Below are 18438 nucleotides of genomic sequence, written 5' to 3'. Positions count from 1 at the left end.
TTCACCACCGTCCATATCTCTCTCTTTACAGAAGGGATTACAACGTCAGGAGTTTGGGGAGATGTGGACTGTCATTGAAAACTCGCGAGTTTCTCCGGATGTACGGCGGAGAACATTCTGGTTTGTCGCATCGCCGCCTGGTGTGGAGGCTGCAACGCACAGGGTTGTCAGAGGGGTGAAGAGGGTTCCAGACTCAGCCAACTCCATCGCAGGCAAAAACCTCCCCACCAACGATGACATGTTCAAGAGGGACCGCATCCATCACTGAGGACCCTCACCACCCGGGAGATGCCCTGTCATCATTGGTACCAGTGGGGAGGAGGTACAGGAGCCTGACGACCCACACTCAACGATTTAAAACAAGTTACTCTCCCTTCTACCTTCAGATTACTAAACGCTTCCTGATTCCATCAGCGCTCTCGATGTTCCCCTATTTGCTGTATTTATTAATTTTTGGAACATACATTAAATTTACATCTTTTCGCAGTACTGATTGTGCACATGATCAACTCTCGGGTGGTATAAGTCACAGACAATAAATTAGATGGTGAATACGGTGGCAAACACGCGATACAGATAGACAGGACATGTGGCACGCTGGTCTTCACTGAGTACAGGGGTCGGGAGGTCACATTGCAGTTGTACAAGACATCGGTGAGGCCACACTTGGAGTACTGTGTTCGGTTCTGGTCGCCCCTGCTGTAGGAAAGATGAGCTGGAAAGTGTGCAGAGGGAGATTTACGAGGATGTTGCCGGGATTCGAGTGGCTGAGTCATGGAGACCGGGCTGGTGTGAGGGAGTCTATTCATTGGGAAGCACGGGGTGACATTAAAGAGGAGTATAAAACCCCGAAGGGCATAGATAGAAGTGAATACGCACAGTTTTGGTTTTTTTTTTACCCCAGCGTGAGGAATCTGTAAACCAGAGTGCACAGGAGTGAGGTGAGACTGGGTGGAAAGGAGGAAGAGATAACAGAGAAGGAGGGGTGGAGAACGATGCGGGGGGAGAAGACTGCGAGAGATGGCGGGGAAAGAAGCGTATGATGGGAAAAGAGGAATGTAGGAGAGTATTGGGGGAATGGGATGAGAGATGTGGAGGAGAGTATTTGGGGAAGGACAGAGTTTCGTGAAGAGGGAATTTGAGGGATGAGGTGGTTAACAGTGGGGAAGAGAGACGGGAGGGAAAACGGATTGTAATGTGATTCAAGTTGGCCCAACGGACTGTTGGGCAGAGATCCTGGATCTTTTCAGGAATATCTGTGCGAAAATGTGCTGACTTCTCGCAGATGAAACGGTGTTGACCGATTGCAATGGTCCCCTCCATCCGGGGCGTGTCGCAGTTACCGCATCTTGACGTTCCAGTGTCATGTTTGAACATAACACTAGAAGCCGATTCCCTATCAAAGAACGTTAAAACAAATTTAGCAGAGACAAAAAAGCTCCAGTCGGAAACCCGAGACGTCACTAATCTCATTCCACCTCAGTGCTCTTTCCACAGGGCACGTGTCTCTGCCTAAACTACTCCCCCAGACCCGTTTCATTCCGCAGAGGCCCTGTGTCGTAATCTAATCTACGATCGTGACCCCCACACTTCTCACAGCCATGTTGTGTCTCCAAACTAATCCCCCTGTCCTCGTCCCAAGCCACAATCCAGTAAAAATCCGAATCTCACCCGGCTTCGCATTTTCCAATCCAGTATGATCCGTATTGAAGGCCGATAGCGTTGGAAAAAACATTCTGCGAAATTAAACTTCATCATTTAATGTTAAGAAGGAGCCTCTCCCAATGTTTGAAACGAGGAGCGTGGGATGGGATGGTCGAGAAACAGAAAGAGAGTGAGAGAGAGAGAGAGAGAGAGAGAGAGGAGAGAGAGAGAGGAGAGAGAGAGAGAGAGAGAGAGAGAGAGAGAGAGAGAGAGAGAGAGAGAGAGAGAGAGGAAACTTCACTCTGTGTCTGACCGCGGGAGTGTGTGATGGGACGTGTGGAGGGAGATTCCCTCTGTGTCTGACCCCGGGTAGTGTGTGATGGGACGGTGGTGGAGGGAAAATTCACTCTGTGTCTGACCACGGGAGTGTGTGATGGGACGGTGTGGAGGGAGATTCGCTCTGTGTCTGACACGAGGTGTGTTGATGATTCCTGTGTTACTGTGTAATCTTCTCGTGCTGTGACACATACCACTTCATCCCTTGAATTGATTTCGAACAGCCTTGAATCACGCGTTGAACATTCTTTCTCCGCTCTGGGGGAAAGTTGTTTCAAATGTGGATACGTTATACACACCGGCCTTTCTTTCTGATCCAGTCTTCGGAACAAGCTTGCTCTGGAAATCAGTGACAAGGAACTGTGACACACAGACTGAATTTCCCTTCATACTTTCCCTTCAGACACCACCCGGGGTGACACACAGACCTGACTTTCACGGCATGCAGTCGTATCACGCACACCTGAGGTCATGAACACTGTGAATCTCTCCCCACACCGAGCCATCGCACATTAACAGGGACCAGGCACGGTGATGGTCCCTCGAAATCATCCATCACACACTCCGGGGGTCAGGATACAGAGTGAATCTCGTACCATGCTGTCCTATCCACACGCCCTGGTAGAGAAACAGAATGAAGTTCCCCCACATCATCCATCACAGATGATGATGTTGCTCGCTCCACACCATCCCACTACTGCGCCTCTGGGTCGGACACAGACTGAAGTCGCCTTCATACTCTCCTATCGCACAACATAGTGGTCAGACACTGAATAAAAGCTCTCTCTCTGTCTCTCTCTCTCTCTCTCTTCTCTCTCTCTCTCATCTCTCTCTCTCTCTCTCTCCTCTCTCTCTCTCTCTCTCTCTCTCCTCTCTCTCTCTCTCTCTCCTCTGTCTCTCGCTTTCTCTCTCTGTCTATCTCTGTCTCTGTCTCTCTCCCCTCCCACTCTGTCCCTCTCCCTCCCTCTCTCTCCGTCTGTCTCTGTTTGTCTCTCTCTCCCAGTCTTTCTCTCCCTCCCTCTGTCTGTCTCTCTCTCCCTCTCTCTCTCTCTCCCTGTCTCTCTCTCCCCCTCTCTCTCTCTCTCTCTCTCTCTCTCTCTCTCTCTCCTCCTCTCTCTCTCTCTCCTCTCTCTCTCTCTCTCTCGCTTCTCTCTCCCTGTCTGTCTCTGTCTCTGTCTCTCTCCCTCCCACTCTCTGTCTGCCTCTCTTTCTCTCTCTCTCTCTCTCTCTCTCTCTCTCACTCTCACTCTCTCTCTCAGTCTCTCTCTCTCGCTTTCTGTCTGTCTGTCTGTCTCTCTCTGTCTCTCTCCCTCCCACTCTGTCCCTCTCCCTCCCTCTCTCTCCGTCTTGTCTCTGTTTGTCTCTCTCTCCCAGTCTCTCCTCCCCTCCCTCTCTCTCTCTGTCTCTCTCTCTCTGTCCTCTCTCTCTCTCTCTCTCTCTCTCTCCTCTCTCTCTCTCTCTCTCTCTCTCTCTCTCTCTCTCTCTCCTCTCTCTCTCTCTCTCTCTCTCTCTCTCTCCCTCTCTCTCTCTCTCCTCACGGCCCCCATCACTCACATGGGTTCAGACTGCACGCTGCTCACTGTCAACTCACAGACTCTTGCGGACAGACACAGACTGAAACTCCCTCCCACAGTCCCATCACACATTCCCGAAATCAGATACACAATGAAACTACGTCGGCACCCTCCTTTCACAGGATCCCGGTGTCAGTTGTAGAGTGAAGATCCCTGCAGGCCATTCAATCACACACTTCCTGACGGGGCAAACACAAGTTAGCGTTCCATCTACGATGTCCCGTCACACACTCTCGGAGACAGCCGAAGAATGAAGCTCTTGTCTCACGGTCTCATTATACTCTCCTGTTGTAAGACACAGAGCGATGCTCCTTCCGTACTGTCCCATCACACACGACCGGGGTCAGTCTCAGACTGAAGCTTTCACTCCATCACAGTATCACACACTCCTTGGGTCAGACATGGTGTGAAGCTCCCTGCACACTCTCCCATCACACTGTCCTACAGACAAACACAGTGTGGACCTCCCTCCACACGACCCCATTACATACGCCCGTGAACAGATAGGAAATGAAACACTCTCGGCATTAACCCACCGCATTCTCCCATGGTCAGCCACAGTATGAAGCTCCTTCTGCCCAGTGTCATCACACAACACAGGGGTCAGGAAACGAGAGAAGCTCCCTCCGCACCGTCCTGTCACACACCACTGGTTTCAGACACAGAGCGGAACACCATGAAGGCACGCGTTACCGTTCTCGGTTTCAGTCACGCACATGACACACGCCCCCCCCAAAAACGCACTCACACACCCCACTTCCCGTCATTGCTTCCCATCACACGCACACTGTGTCAACCACAAGGACCCATCATACACAAACGGGGTGAGACACAGATTTAAACTCCCTGCAAACTGTCAGATCACACACTAACAAGGTCAGACGCAGATTGACTCTCTCCACGGACTCAGCACAGGCCCCCAGGGTCAGACGTGGAGTAAGGCTCCCGTCCACACTGTCCCATCACATACTCCCGGTGTCAGACACAGAGTTTTGTTCCCTCTACAAAGCCTCGTCACGCAATGCTGAGGCAAAGATACAGTGAAGCTCTCTCTCCATGGCCTCGTCACTCATTACGGAGGTCAGACGTGGAGTGAAGTATCCTGCACTCCGTCCGTCCTCTCACACTCTTCCAGGGGTCAGATTCTGGGTGTTTCTCTTTCCACAGCGTCTCATGACACATTCCCAGCGTCAGGCACAGAATGAAGCTCCCTCCACACATCCCCTCACTGCAGCCCTGGATCAGGGAACAGAATTTAGATCCCGAAACAAAGTCCAATCACACGCAGCCTTGATAAGACACAGTGTGAATCTCTCTCTCCACGGCACCATCACACACTCCAACGGTGAGACACGGAAAGAAACATCCTCAGCAAATGTCAGAGGGAGAGTGATTCTCCTTCTAAAGCTTCTCAAAGCACCAGACAGCAAAGTGTCAGACACAGAGGGAAGTTGCCTCCACACGTCCCATCACACACTTCCTGGCGTGTCACAGAGTGAAGCTCTCTCTGAACCTTCCCATCAACTCCCTGCGTTCTCACACAAAGCGACGGTACGCTCACACCCTCCCATGGCACATTCACGGGGTCAGACTCCCTCCACATTATCCAATCACACAATCCTGTGTCACATAGAATAAAGTGCCTCTACACTGTCCCATCACACACTCCCCAAATCATTCACAGACTGAAGCTGTTTCTCCAAGATCCCATCACACACTCCGGGATTCAGACGGAGAGCGAAAACCTCATTGCACCGTCCCGTCACACACTCCAGGATTCACAGTTAAACTCTCATTCCGCGATGCCATAACACACTTCAGGAGTCAGACAGGGAGTGCATCTCTCTGGGCAGTGTCCCATCACAGACTGCCGCTGTCAGACACAGAGTGAATCTGGATCCATACTGTCCCATCAGACATTCCCGGAGTGAGACATAGAGTGAAGCTGTAATGTTACGTCTCACAATCCCGTGGTCAGACACAGAGTGAATCCACCTCCACAACGTCCCATCACACTCTCCCGGGGTCAGACACAGAGTGAATCTCCCTCCTCACCGTCCCATCGCACACTCCCGGGGTCAGACACAGAGTGAATCTCCCTCCACACCGTCCCATCACACACTCCTGGGGTCAGACACAGAGTGAATCCACCTCCACAATGTCCTATCACACTGTCCTGGATTCAGTGACAGAGTGAAACTTCCTCCACGCAGCCCCATCACATACTCACCGGGTCAATCACATACTCACCGGGTCAAACACAGAGTGGAATCACCCTCCATACCATCTCATCACACACTCCCGATGTCAAGCACAGAGTGACGCTTTCTCTCTCCATGCCTGCCCTGTGATGAGGAGTGGGTGAAAGAGGGAGATGATGCCTCACCTCTTCTGCTGGTCAAAAATTCACAAATTTGAGCCTTGGTTTCGTTGACAGATCTGTACTTCGTTTCCATCTCAGTGAACTGGTGACGGAGATCGCTGTGCACTCGTTTAAGATCGGACAGATTCGAATTGAGCGCAGAAAGCTTGGATTTAACGCTTGAGTTTATCTCAGGGCAGTTTCGGTCGGTGGTGAACTCTGACTGACGAATCTGTGATACTGAGAAAGATGGTGAAGGATGTTTAGCGTTTGCAGTGACACGTGAGTCAGCGTCACTCTACCGAAAGGGTCACAGAGAGTGTTGTGTCAGTGTCACGGTGAAGGGTGTCACAGTGAGAGGCGTCGGCGCCACCTTGAAGGGCGTGTCTGTGTCACTCTGAGGGGTATATCAATGACTCACTGAAGGTTTTGTCGTTGTTGCCATGGGGGTCAGCGTCAGTATCGAGAATTGCTGTGAGGGACGTGGCACGGCGAGAGGAGTACCGGGTCACAATGAAGTATATCTCGATGTCAAGACGAGGAAAATGTCACCGTGAAGTGGCCTTGTGGTGTCACCGTGCTCTGCTCTCACAGAGTGGGGTATGTCTGTGTCACGGTGAGAAATATGTCATGGCCACGGTGTGTGTGAGAGTGTCACGCTACACTGTGTGACGGTGTCACGGAGAGAACTATGTCGGTGTCATTGTGAATTTAGGTGTCGGTACCCACGTTCAGGGGTTTGCCTGTGTCAGGGTGAGGTGCGGGTAATTGCCTCAGTGAGCGGTGCATCGGTGTTATGTTGAGGGAGTCTTTGTCACGATGTGGGGCGGAGCGGACCACGTTGAGCAGCATAAAGATGTCACGGTGTACGATACCTCAGAGACACGGTGAAGAGCGTGTCGGTGTCACTGTAAGGTGTGTTTCGGTGTCTCCTTGAGGAGTTTATACGTAAGAGCGTCAGGGGCATGTCAAGGTTAATGAGGGCACGTTGCGATCAGTGTGACTGCCATGTGTGTGTCACGGCGATGGTCGTGTCAGTGTCGCGGTCAGGAGTGTATCTGTGTCTCGTTGACAGCATTGTTGATGTTATGGTGAATGGTGTGTCGCTGTCAGGACGAGTCTTGATTGTGTTACGGTAAAGGCCGTGTTTTTATCACGGTTACTGTGTGTCCGAGTTATGGTGCTGGGTTTTAATCGGTGTTACGGTAAGGGACCTATGTCCATATTATTGAACATATACCAAAGGATACTACAGCACAGTGCAGGCCTTTCGGCCCGCAATGTTGTGCAGACCCTTAAACCCTGCCTCCTATATAACCCCCTACCTTAAATTCCTCTTTATACCTATCTAGTAGTCTGTTATGTTTCCACTAGTGTATCTGCCTCCACCACCGACTCAGGCAGTGCATTCCACGCACCAATCACTCTCTGAATTAAAAGAAATTCCTCTAATATCCCCTTCAACTTCCTACCCATTACCTTAAAGCCATGTCCTCTTGTAGTCAGCTGTGTGGCCCTGGGGAAGAGGCGCTGGCTGTCCATTCTATCTAATCCTCTTAATATCTTGTATGCATCTATCATGTTTCCTCTCATCCTCCTTCTCTCCAAAGAGTAAAGCCCTGGCTCCCTTAATCTCTGATCACAATGCATGCTGTATGTGATCCTGTAGTGAGGCGACCAGAACTGGACACAGTTCTCCAAGAGGGGCCTAACCAGTGTTAATAGAGCTGCATCATCACATCGCCTCTCTTAAACTCTATCCCTCGACTTATGAAATCTAACACCCTATAAGTTTGAGGCAACCTTTGAGGCAACAAGTACACCCTGATCCCTCTGCTCCTCCACACTACCAAGTGTCTTGCTATTTACTTTGTACTCTACCTTGGAGTTTGTCCTTCCAAAGTGTACCACCTCACACTTCTCCGGGTTGAACTCCATCTGCCACTTCTCAGCCCACTTCTGCATCCAATCAATGTCTCTCTGCAATTTTCGACAATCATCTAATCTATTCACAACACTACCAACCTCTGTGTCGGCTGCAAACTTGCCGACCCACCTTTCTAAACACATCGAGGGCAATAATGAAAATCACGAAAAGTAGAGGTCCCAGAACATATCATTGTGGGACGCCACTAGTCACAACCCTACAATCTGAATGTAGTCCCTCCACCACGACCCTCTGCTTTCTGCAGGCAATACTGCATCCACCTGACTAAACATCCCTGTATTCCATGCCTTCTGATTTTCTGAATAAGCCTACCGTGTGGAACATTGTGAAATGCCTTACCAAATTCCATGTATATCAGATCCACTGTACTACCCTCACCTATTGCGTGGTTACCTTCTCAAATAAATCCATCAGGCTTGTTACACACGGTCTACCCTTCACAAAGCTATTCTGACTGTCAATACCCAGACCATGATTCTCTAAATGTCCATAGACATAAGGCTATGTCACCACAGACATAAGGCTTGCTGGTGTATAATTAACCGGTCTATCCCTACTAACTTTATTGAACGAAGGGACAACATTCGCCTCACTCCAATCCTCCTTTACCATTCCCGTGGACAACTAGGACATAAAGATCCCAGCCAAAGGCTCAGCAATCTCTTCCCTCGCGTCGTGGAGCAGCCTGGGGAATACTCCGACAGGCCCCGTAGGCTTATCCGTACTAATAAATTTTAACAACTCCAACACCTCGTTTCCCTTACTATCAATATGTTCCAGACCATCAACGTCCCTGATATTGTCCTCGCCGTGATCAAGTTCCCTCTCATTAGTGAATACCGAAGATAAGTATTCATTAAGGACCTCGCTCACTTCCACAGTCTTCAGGCACATCTCCCCAACTTTATCTCTAATGGGTCCTACCTTCACTCCTGTCTTCCATTTGTTCTTCACATAACGGAAGAATGTCTTACCCTACTCGCCAAGGCCATCTCATGCCCCCCTTCTTGTTCTCCTAACCCACGTCTTAAGCGCCTTTCTTGTTACCCATTGTTTTTCAATAGACCCATCTGTTCCTTGCTTTCTAAACCTCAAAATGCTGCCTTCTTCCACCTGACTAGATTTTCCACTTCACTTGTCACCCATGGTTCCTTCACCCTGCCATTCGTTATCTTCCTCACCGAGACAAATTTATCACTAAAATCCTGCAAGAGATTCCTAAACATCGACCACATTTCGTATGACTAGTGCTGTGCCACAAGAATCAGTTCTGGGTCCATTTTTATTTGTCATCAATGATATGGATGATAATGTGGCAAATTGGGTCATCAGATTTGCTGATGATACAAAGCCTGGAGGTGCAGTGGACAGTGAGGAAGGTTTACAAAGCTTGCTGAGGGATTTGGACCAGTTGAAAGAATGGGCTGATAAAAATGGCACATGGAGTTCAATACAGACAAGAGTGAAGTATTGTACCTTTGAAGGACAAACCAAGGTAGAACATACAAAGTAAATTGTAGGGCATTGAGTAAAGCAGTAGAACAGAGGGATATTGGAATACAGATACAATAATTCCCTTAAAAGCGGCGGCACAGGTAGATAGGGTTGTAAAGAGAGCTTTTGAATCATTGGCCTTTATATATCAAATTATCCAGTATAAGAATTGGAACATTATGATGAGGTTATATAAGACATTGGTGAGGAAGAATTCGGAGTATTGCGTGACGTTTTGGTCACCGAATTACAGGAAAGATATTAATAAGGTAAGAATGCTGAGAAGGTTTACATGGATGTTGCCAGGACTTGAGAAGCTGAGTTACAAAGAAAGGTTGAATAGATTTGACAAGTCTCCACACGGAAGGTTAGTTAGGAATGTTCAATCGTTAGGTATTAACATTGAAGTAGTAAAATGGATTCAACAGTGGCGGGATGGGCGATGCCAGACCATAGTAATAGATAAATGTTTGTCAGGTTGGAGGCCGGTGACCAGTGGTGTGCCTCAGGGATCTGTACTGGGTACAATTTTGCAACAAATGATCTGGATGATGGGGTGGAAAACTGAATTAGTAAGTATGCAGATGATACGAAGATAGGTGACGTTGTGGATAATGAAGTAGGTTTTCAAAGCTTGCAGAGAGATTTAGGCCAGCTGGAAGAGTGGGCTGAATGATGGCAGATGGAGTTTAATGTTGATAAGTGTGAGGTACTACATTTTGGGAGGAATAATCAAAATAGGACATACATGGTAAATTGTAGGGCATTGTGGAATGCAGTAGAGCAGAGTGATCAAGGTATAATGGTGCATAGTTCCTTAAAGGTGGAATCTCATGTGGATAGGTTGGTGAAGAAAGCTTTTGGTATGCTGGCCTTTATAAATCAGGGTATTGAGTATAGCAGTTGAGATGTATGGTTAAAATTGTCAAGGCATTAATAAGGCCAAATTTGTATTGCGTATAGTTCTGGTCACTGAATTATAGGAAAGATGTCAACAAAATAGCGAGAGTACAGAGAAGATTTACTAGAATGTTACCTGGGTTTCAGCACCTAAGTTACAGAGAAAAGTTGAACAGTTAGGTCTTTATTCTTTGGAAGGTATAAGGCTGGGGGGGGGGGTTACTTGATAGAGGTATTCAACATTATGAGGGGATACAAAGAATTGAATTGGAAAGGCTTTTTCCATTGAGAGTAGGGGAGATTCAAACAAGAGGACATGAGTTGAGAGTTAGGTGACAAAAGTTTAGGGGAAACACGAGGGGGAATTTCTTTACTCAGAGAGTCGTAGCTGTGTGGAACGAGCTTCCAGGAAAAGTGGCAGAGGCGGGTTCGATATTGTAATTTAATAAAGTTGGATAGATATATGGACAGGAAAGGAATGGAGGGTTATGTGTTGAGTGCAGGTCGGTGGAACTAGGTGAGAAAAGCGTTCCGCACTGGCTAGAACGGCCGTGATGGCCTGCTTCCGTGCTGTAATTGTTTTATGGTTATATGGTTTAGAGTAGGACTTTATTCCCTGGAGGGTAGAAGAATGAGAGGAGATTCGATAGAGTTATATAAAATTATGATGGGTAGAGAGAGCGTGAATGCAAGTAGGCTTTTTCCACTGAGGCCAGGGGAGAAAAAAACCAGAGTACATGGGTTAAGTGTGAAGGGGGAAAGTTTAAAGGAAACATGGTGGGGGGGGGGCTTGTTCACACACAGAGTGGTGGGAGTTGGTATGAGCTGCCAGGTGAAGTGGTAAATGCGGGCTCATGGGTGAGAAGTGTATGGAGAGATATGGTCCAGGTGCAGGCCAAAGGGACTAGGCATAAAAATGGTTCGTCACAGCCAAGGGGTGGGGGGGGAGGGGTAAATGGCCTGTTTCTGTGCTGTAATGTTCGGTGGTTCTATGGTTCTATGTCCACAGTACATTTCACTGCAAAAACATCATCCCAATTGACACCCGCAAGGTCTAGTCTTAGAGCCTCACATTTGCCCTTCTCCAATTAAAAACTTTCCTGTCCTCTCTGATTCTATCCTTTACTCCATGCATTTCTTCCACTGTTCTATCGCTCCGGGTCCCATCTTCCTCGATAATTAGTTTAAACCCTCTTGAAACATTATAGCCAACCTACCTTCAAGGATATTGCTCTCCCTCGAGTTCAGGAGCAACCCATCCAATCTGTAGAGGTCCCACGTTCCCCAGAAGATATCCCAATGATCCAAAAATCAAAAACCTTTCCCCCTGCACCAAACCCACAGTCACACATTCAACTGCCATCTCCTCCAGTTTTTCTCATCAGTATCACGTAGCAGAGGCAGCAATCCAGAGAACACTACCCCTGAGATCCTGTTCTTCACCCTTCTGCCTAGTACCCGAAACTCACAATTCAGGACCTCATCCTTCTTCCCTATTGTGAGCGGTTTTTAGGCGGTGTTACGGTAAGCGATGTGTTGATGTCACTGTGGTGTTTTACAAATAACGAATTATTCCACTCTCTTTATTTACGGTCTGACTCCATCAGTAGACCGTTCCACTCACCATGGATCGAGAGACCGGCCACTATCACGATGAGGGCGGACGTAACTAGGCAGAGTAGCCAGATCAGACATTGCGATCTATTTCCGATCTTCACTTTCGACTCCTGCTCTTGTGCTGCTGCGGAGAGACCATACAACCATAAGACCATAATATATACTTTATAAATCCATAGGAGATACTTAATGAATACTTCACTTCAGTAACCTAGTGACTGTAGTGATACTTGCTGCAGACTGAAAAGCATGACGATGTAGCTATTCAGAAAGAGGATGTGCTGGAGCTTTAGGAGAACTTCAAGTTGGATAAGTCGCTTGAAACGGACGAAATATAAAGGAGGCTACTGTGGGAGGCGAGGGAGGAGATTGCTGAGCCTCTGGAGATGATATCTGCATCATCAATAGGGACGGGAGAGGTTTCGGAGGATTTGAGGGTTGCAAATGTTCTTCCATTATTACACAAAGTGAGTAGAGATAGCGCAGGAAATTATAGACCAGTGAGTCTTACCTTAGTGGTTGGTAAGTTGATGGAGAAGATCCTGAGAGACAAGACTAATGAACGTTTGGAGAGGTATAAAATATTTAGGAGTAGTCTGCATGGCTTTGTCAAGGCCAGGTCGGGCCATACGTCCCTGTTTAAATTTCTGTGAGGATGTGGCTAAAGTCTTTGATGAAGGAAGAACAGTAGATCTAGTGTATATGGATTTCAGCAAGGCTTTTGATCAGGTACCCCATGCAAGGCCAATTGAGAAAATAAGGAGGCATGGGATCCAATGGGATATTGCTTAATGGATCCAGAACTGGCTTGCATACTGAAGACAAAGAGTGGTTGTAGACGGATCACATTGTACATGGTGGTCCTCAGTGGAGTACCTCAGGGATCTGTTCTGTGACCCTTATCCTTCGCGATTTTTATAAATGACCTGGATGAGGAAGTTGAGGGATGGGTTGGTATGTTTTCTGATGACACATAGTTTGGAGATGATGTGGATAGTGTGGAGGGTTGTCGGAGGTTGCAGCGGGATATTGATAGGATGTAAAACAGTTCTCAGAAGTGGCAGATGAAGTTCAACCCAATAAGTGTGAGAGGTTCATTTTGGTAGATCAAATATCATGGCAGAATATAGCATTAATGATAAGACTCGGCAGTGTGGAGGATCAGAGGGATCTTTGGGTCCGAGTCCATATGAAGCTCAAAGTAGCTGCATAGATTGACTCTGTGGTTAAGAAGGTATATGGTGTATTGGACTTCTTCAATCGTGAAATTGAATTTAGGAGCACAGAGTAATGTTGCAACTATATATGACCTTGGTCAGATCCCACTTGGAGTACTGTGCTCTGTTCTGGTCGCCTCACTACAGGAATGACGTGGGAGCCATCGAAAGGGTGCAGAGGAGATTTACAAGGGTGTCTCCTAGATTGGGGAGCATGCCTTCTGAGAATAGGCTGACTGAACTCGGCCTTTTCTCCTTGGAGCGACGGATGATGAGAGGTGACCTGATAGAGGTATACCAGATGATGAGAGGCAATGATCGTGTGGATAATCAGAGGCTTTTCGCCCAGGGCTGAAACGGTTGCCACAAGAGGGCACAGGTTTAAGGTGCTGGGGAATAAGTACAGAGGAGATGTTAGGGGTAAGTATTTTACTCAGAGAGTGGTCAGTGCGTGGAATTAGCGGTCGGCAACTGTGATGAGGCCGGATAAGACAAGGTATTTTAAGAGGCTTGCATTGCGCTGTAGGTTTTCTATGTTTCATAAGAGATAGTCGCCGAAGTAGTCCGTTCGGCCCATCGGCACCGCACCACTATTCAATCATGGGCTAACCTAATTGTTTCTGTCATCCCCACTCCATTGCCTTCTGCCCTGACCCTCTGAAACGCTGGGTAATCAAGAACCTATCTTTCTCGGCCTTAAATGCACTCGATGACTTGGGTTCCACAGCTTCTCGTGGCAACAAAGTCACCACCCTCTGACTGATGTAATTTCTCCGCAGCTCAGTTCTAGCAGAACGTCCTTCAATCCTAAAGGTTTGCCCTCTTGTCCTAGAATTCCTTACCAACGGAAGGAATTTTTCCATATCTAGTCTGTTCAAGCCTTTCAGCATTCGTAACTTTCTGTGAGATCTTCGCTTATCCTACTGAACCCCAGGGAGTACAGACCAAGAGCTGCCGGATGTTCCTCATACAGCAAACCTCTCATTCCTGGAATCATTCTCATGAATCTTCTCTAAACCCTCTCTAATGTCAGAATATATGAGGAACCCAGAACTGAACACAATACTCTAAGTGTGTTCTCACGAGTGCCTTTTGGTACCTCAACAAATTTCAAATTCCTTAACTTGGTAAAGTCTGACAGGTGTCTAACGGATTCTGGAGATCAGACAGATCTCCCCTGAGCCTCCTCCGCTCCAGAGGAAGCAACCCAGGTGTCCGACCTCTCGTTGTAACACATGCCACCGAATCCCGGCAGAGTCCTGTTAAACATCTCCGGAAGCTCCCCAACGCCCTGACATCCTTCCGATAATGGGGAGACCAGAACTGTATACAATACCCCTGATTCATCCGAGATGGTGATTTTTATAAAGTTGCAACGTAACTCCCTGACATTTGTACTCAATGTCCCGACTAATAAACGCAAGAATGCCATCGGACTTCTTAACCATCCCATCAAACTGTGCAGCCACGTTCACTGAGCTGTGAACATGGACCCCAAGATCCTCTGCCCATCTAAAGTAAGGACATGTTCAGCACAGCATTGTACTCTGAAGGGCCGGTTCTCTATGTTTCTATGTTGCAGCATTGTTCAGGGTCTTGGCTTTGATAGTGTGTCATTTCTTTCATTTGAGTTAGCAAGGTGCAACATTTTAGGCTTGTCCCTGTTAAACTCCATCCAACTCCCGGTCTCCAAACCATATCTGTAACTGATCTGTGTCACACTGAATACTTTGCCGGTCTTCTCCGCTCTGGCCGTATCATCAGCAAAGCGACTAACCCACCCATCTGCAATTTCTTGCAGAGTATTTATATACATTTAAGAGCCGAGTGGTAATTTTGCAGTTCTATACGATCCTGTTCTGAGCCCATTTGGAGTACTATGCTCAGTTCTGCTCGCCTTGGAAAGACGTCGAAACCATAGAAAGGGTTCAGAGGACATTTAGAAGAATGTTTCCTGGATTGGACAGAATGCCTGATGAGAATAGGTTGAGTGAATAAAAACACAAAATGCTAGCAGAACTCAGCAGGACAGACAACATCTATGGGAGGAGGTAGTGACGACGTTTCGGGCCGAAACCCTTCATCAGGAGGTTTGAGTGAATCTCGCCTTTACTCTTTGGAGCGACGGAGGATGAGAGGTGACCTGATAGAGCAGTATAATATTATGAGAGACATTGATTGTGTGGATAGTCAGAGGCGTTCCCCAGGGCTGAAATGGCTAGCAAGAGAGGGCATGGTTTTAAGGTGCTTGGAAGTAAATGCAGAGGAGATGTCAGGGGTAAGTTTTTTACGCAGCGAGTGGTGAGAGTGTGGAATGGGCTGCCGGAGGCGGTGGTGGAAGCGGAAACGAAAGGGTCTTTAAAGAGCCTTCCTAATGGCTGCATGGATAATAGAGGGCTAAGGGTAAAGCCTAGGTTGTTCTAAGGTAGGGACATGAGCGGTCAGTTTTGTGGGCCGAAGGGCCTGTATTGTGACGTATGTGTTCTATGTTTCTATGTTTCTAACAAACCCATCTACAATTTCATCCAGATCATTGATATACCTCACAGACAGGGATTAATTGGGGTGCCGAGTGACAACGTTTTATTACCCAGATGGTGGTCAGTCTATGAGAGACAGAGGAAGTGGTCGAGAGCAGATGCATTAGAAACGTGGACAATTGCGAGTATGACACGTGATCCCTCCAGGCTGACGTCATCACTGACCTGTTTGTGCAGTGGTTGACAACCCGCCTGGTCCCGAGGCAATGGGAGGATTTACATCCTCATCAATGCTGGGTTCCTCTTTCCGAAATTTCAGATCTGAGTAGGTGGAGTTCAGACCGTCTGGGGGAGAGAGAGAGAGAGCAGATAAGCAAGAGAGTGAGAGCGGTAGAGAGTGGGGGAGGTTGTCTGGAAGAGAGAGGAGAAGGGTGAGAGAAGAGAGAGAGAAGCAAGTGAGGGAGAGAGAATGGGTGAGATTTCGAGAGGGTCAGGGAGAGTGGTAGAGAGTCGAGAGGCTCACGGGGGCAGCAGAGGAGAGCGATGGACAGAGAGGGGGAGGTAGCGACAGGGGTGCTGGACGAGAAGATGTAAGAGAAAGAATGGGAAGGGAGAACGGGGTGAGAGAGGCGGAAAAATAGTGGGAGGGGCAGGGGAGAGAGTCGGGAACAGTGAGAGGGCAGGGAGAGGTGTGAGAGAGGGAGAAAGAGGGGGATTGAGAAGAGAGTGTGAGGAGAGAAGAAAAGTGGGAGAGGGATAGAGAAGCGAGAAGAAGAAAACTTGAGAGAGAGAGCGAAGAGCGAGGGGAGGCAGCGTAGGAGAAAGGGCATGACCCATGGATAGTCAGGAGGAGAGGGCGTGAGGGGATTTCAGGGGCAAACTTAGGGACAGAGCCAGGTTGGAAGACCGGAGGGGCGGACGGGGAAGGATGAGAGGGAGCGGAGAGAGATGGAAAGGACGCGAGGGAGACCGAGAGTGGTAGAGACAGTGACTGTGATAGAGGAGGGACGGGAGGGAGGGGGCCAATGAGAGAGGGCGAAGAGATGGGGACAGTGAGAGAGAGTAGGGAAAACGGGGAGAGAAGAGGGGAGAAACGGAGAGCGGAGAGTATGTGAGAAGGTGAGGGAGCGGAGAGAAGGGGAAAGAGGGGAAAGAGTGTGGGGATAAGGAAAGTGAGAGAGCGATTATGGATTTATACAGCGCCTCCTCAACGTTTCTCCCACTGCGTCCCTCCTCACCACACGGACGCGGCGCTGACTCATCTCCGCACACCCTTCCCCTTAACACTCGCTCCTCAGCGCCCCTTCCCCCACACGGCACACCCAATGCTAGCTCTCCTCACCGACCCTTCAGCACACCCTCCTCAAAACATCCTACGGCGCTCCCTCTATACTGTCCCTCCCTGGGCGCTCACACCTAACGGCACACTCCCCACCGTCCCTCCCACAAAGTATACCCACCCATCGTCTCTCCCTCGCGTTCCCTCCGCGTCTTATGCTCAAACAAGTAATCATTAGTGTGACTGTACGTTTTCCCTGAGATCTCTCGACAGGATTGGACACGTCAGCTAAACAGGGTCAAACTAACAAAGATGAAACTGACCTCCATCTGTCCGGACCCGGGGCGCCGAGAGGGTTTTGAAATTAAGTTCCGCGTACGATACATCAGGTTCAGCTGGGGACAGAACAGGGAGGGTCAGAGACAGACTGAAGTTCCCTCCACACAGTCCAATCACACACTCCCGGGGTCAGATACAGAGTGAATCTCCCTCCACACTGTCCAATCACACACTCCCGGGGTCAGACACAGTGTGAATCTCCCTCCACACCGTCCCTTCACACACTCCGGGGGTCAGACACAGAGTGAATCAGCTTCCACACCGTCCCATCACACACTCCCGGGGTCAGATACAGAGTGAATCAGCTTCCACACCGTCCCATCACACAATCCCGGGATCAGACACAGAGTGAATCTCCCTCCACACCGTCCCATCACAGACTCCCGGGGTCAGACACAGAGTGAATCTCCCTCCACACCGTCCCATCACAGACTCCCGGGGTCAGACACAGAGTGAATCTCCCTCCACACCGTCCCATCACACACTCCCGGGGTAAGCCACAGAGTGAAGCTCCCTCCACACCATCCCACCACGCACTCCTGTGGTCAGACATTGTGTGAAACTCCGTCCACACTGTCACGTCACACACTCTTAGAGTCAGACACAGAGTGAAGTGCCCTCCACACTCACTCATCATACACTCCCGGGCCGACATAATGTGAAACTCCCTCCACCCGTCCGATCACACACACCGGGAATAAGCTGCAGAATAGAGCTGTCTCCTGTCTCTCTGCCGCACTCACCTCGGGAAGGAGACCGTGAGTCCGTTTTTCCCAACTTCACATTCATGTGACTCTCGTTCCGGTCCATCCTGCCGAGGATTCTCTGCGTCTCTGAACTCAGATAGGGGAAGCAACCGTTGTCAGAGGAAGCCTGTGTTAGCAAGTGGGTTGGACCGGTACCAACCAACGCCGGATGAAGAGCTGTGAATTGAGGAACCGAGAGCAGGGGGAGGAAGTGCGGGGAGCAGAGAGATTGAGGGTGTTGCAGAGGGTGGTCGTGAGAAATGAGAGTGGTTGAGGAGAAGAGTAATGAGAGTGGGGAGAAAGCGGGGAGGATTCAGGGTCGGGTAGAGATAGAGAGGTGGGTGCCAATAGACAGATTCGGGAGAAGGGAGCGAGAGAAGTTGCATGTGGAGAGAACAGGGAGAAAGGAGTGATGGAGATGGGGAAAAGTGAGCGGAGAGGGTGAGATTTGGAGAAATGAAGGCCGGAGAGTTGGAGAGTGATTGGGGAGAGAGGGTCGGTG

The 18438-nt window shown here is 48.9% G+C and overlaps 1 protein-coding gene across 1 annotated transcript; it reads right to left on the bottom strand.

Annotated features, from left to right (window-relative positions):
• Nucleotides 1-1326: 1326 nt before the first annotated feature.
• Nucleotides 1327-18162, bottom strand: LOC140724170 (uncharacterized). Its single transcript, XM_073038655.1, has 8 exons — nucleotides 17934-18162; nucleotides 17175-17246; nucleotides 15798-15917; nucleotides 11883-11999; nucleotides 5941-6156; nucleotides 2175-2319; nucleotides 1672-1736; nucleotides 1327-1396 (listed from the first exon to the last, which is right to left on the bottom strand). Exons 1-6 carry the CDS (start codon nucleotides 17998-18000, stop codon nucleotides 2270-2272), a joined length of 642 nt encoding a protein of 213 aa, XP_072894756.1. The 5' UTR covers nucleotides 18001-18162; the 3' UTR covers nucleotides 1327-1396; nucleotides 1672-1736; nucleotides 2175-2269.
• Between the last annotated feature and the right edge of the window lie 276 nt (nucleotides 18163-18438).

This window comes from Hemitrygon akajei, unplaced genomic scaffold (genome assembly GCF_048418815.1).
Source record: "Hemitrygon akajei unplaced genomic scaffold, sHemAka1.3 Scf000169, whole genome shotgun sequence".
NCBI lineage: Eukaryota > Metazoa > Chordata > Chondrichthyes > Myliobatiformes > Dasyatidae > Hemitrygon > Hemitrygon akajei.
Note: the sequence above shows the minus strand (reverse complement) of the source record. Positions and strands in the feature narration are given on the sequence as shown.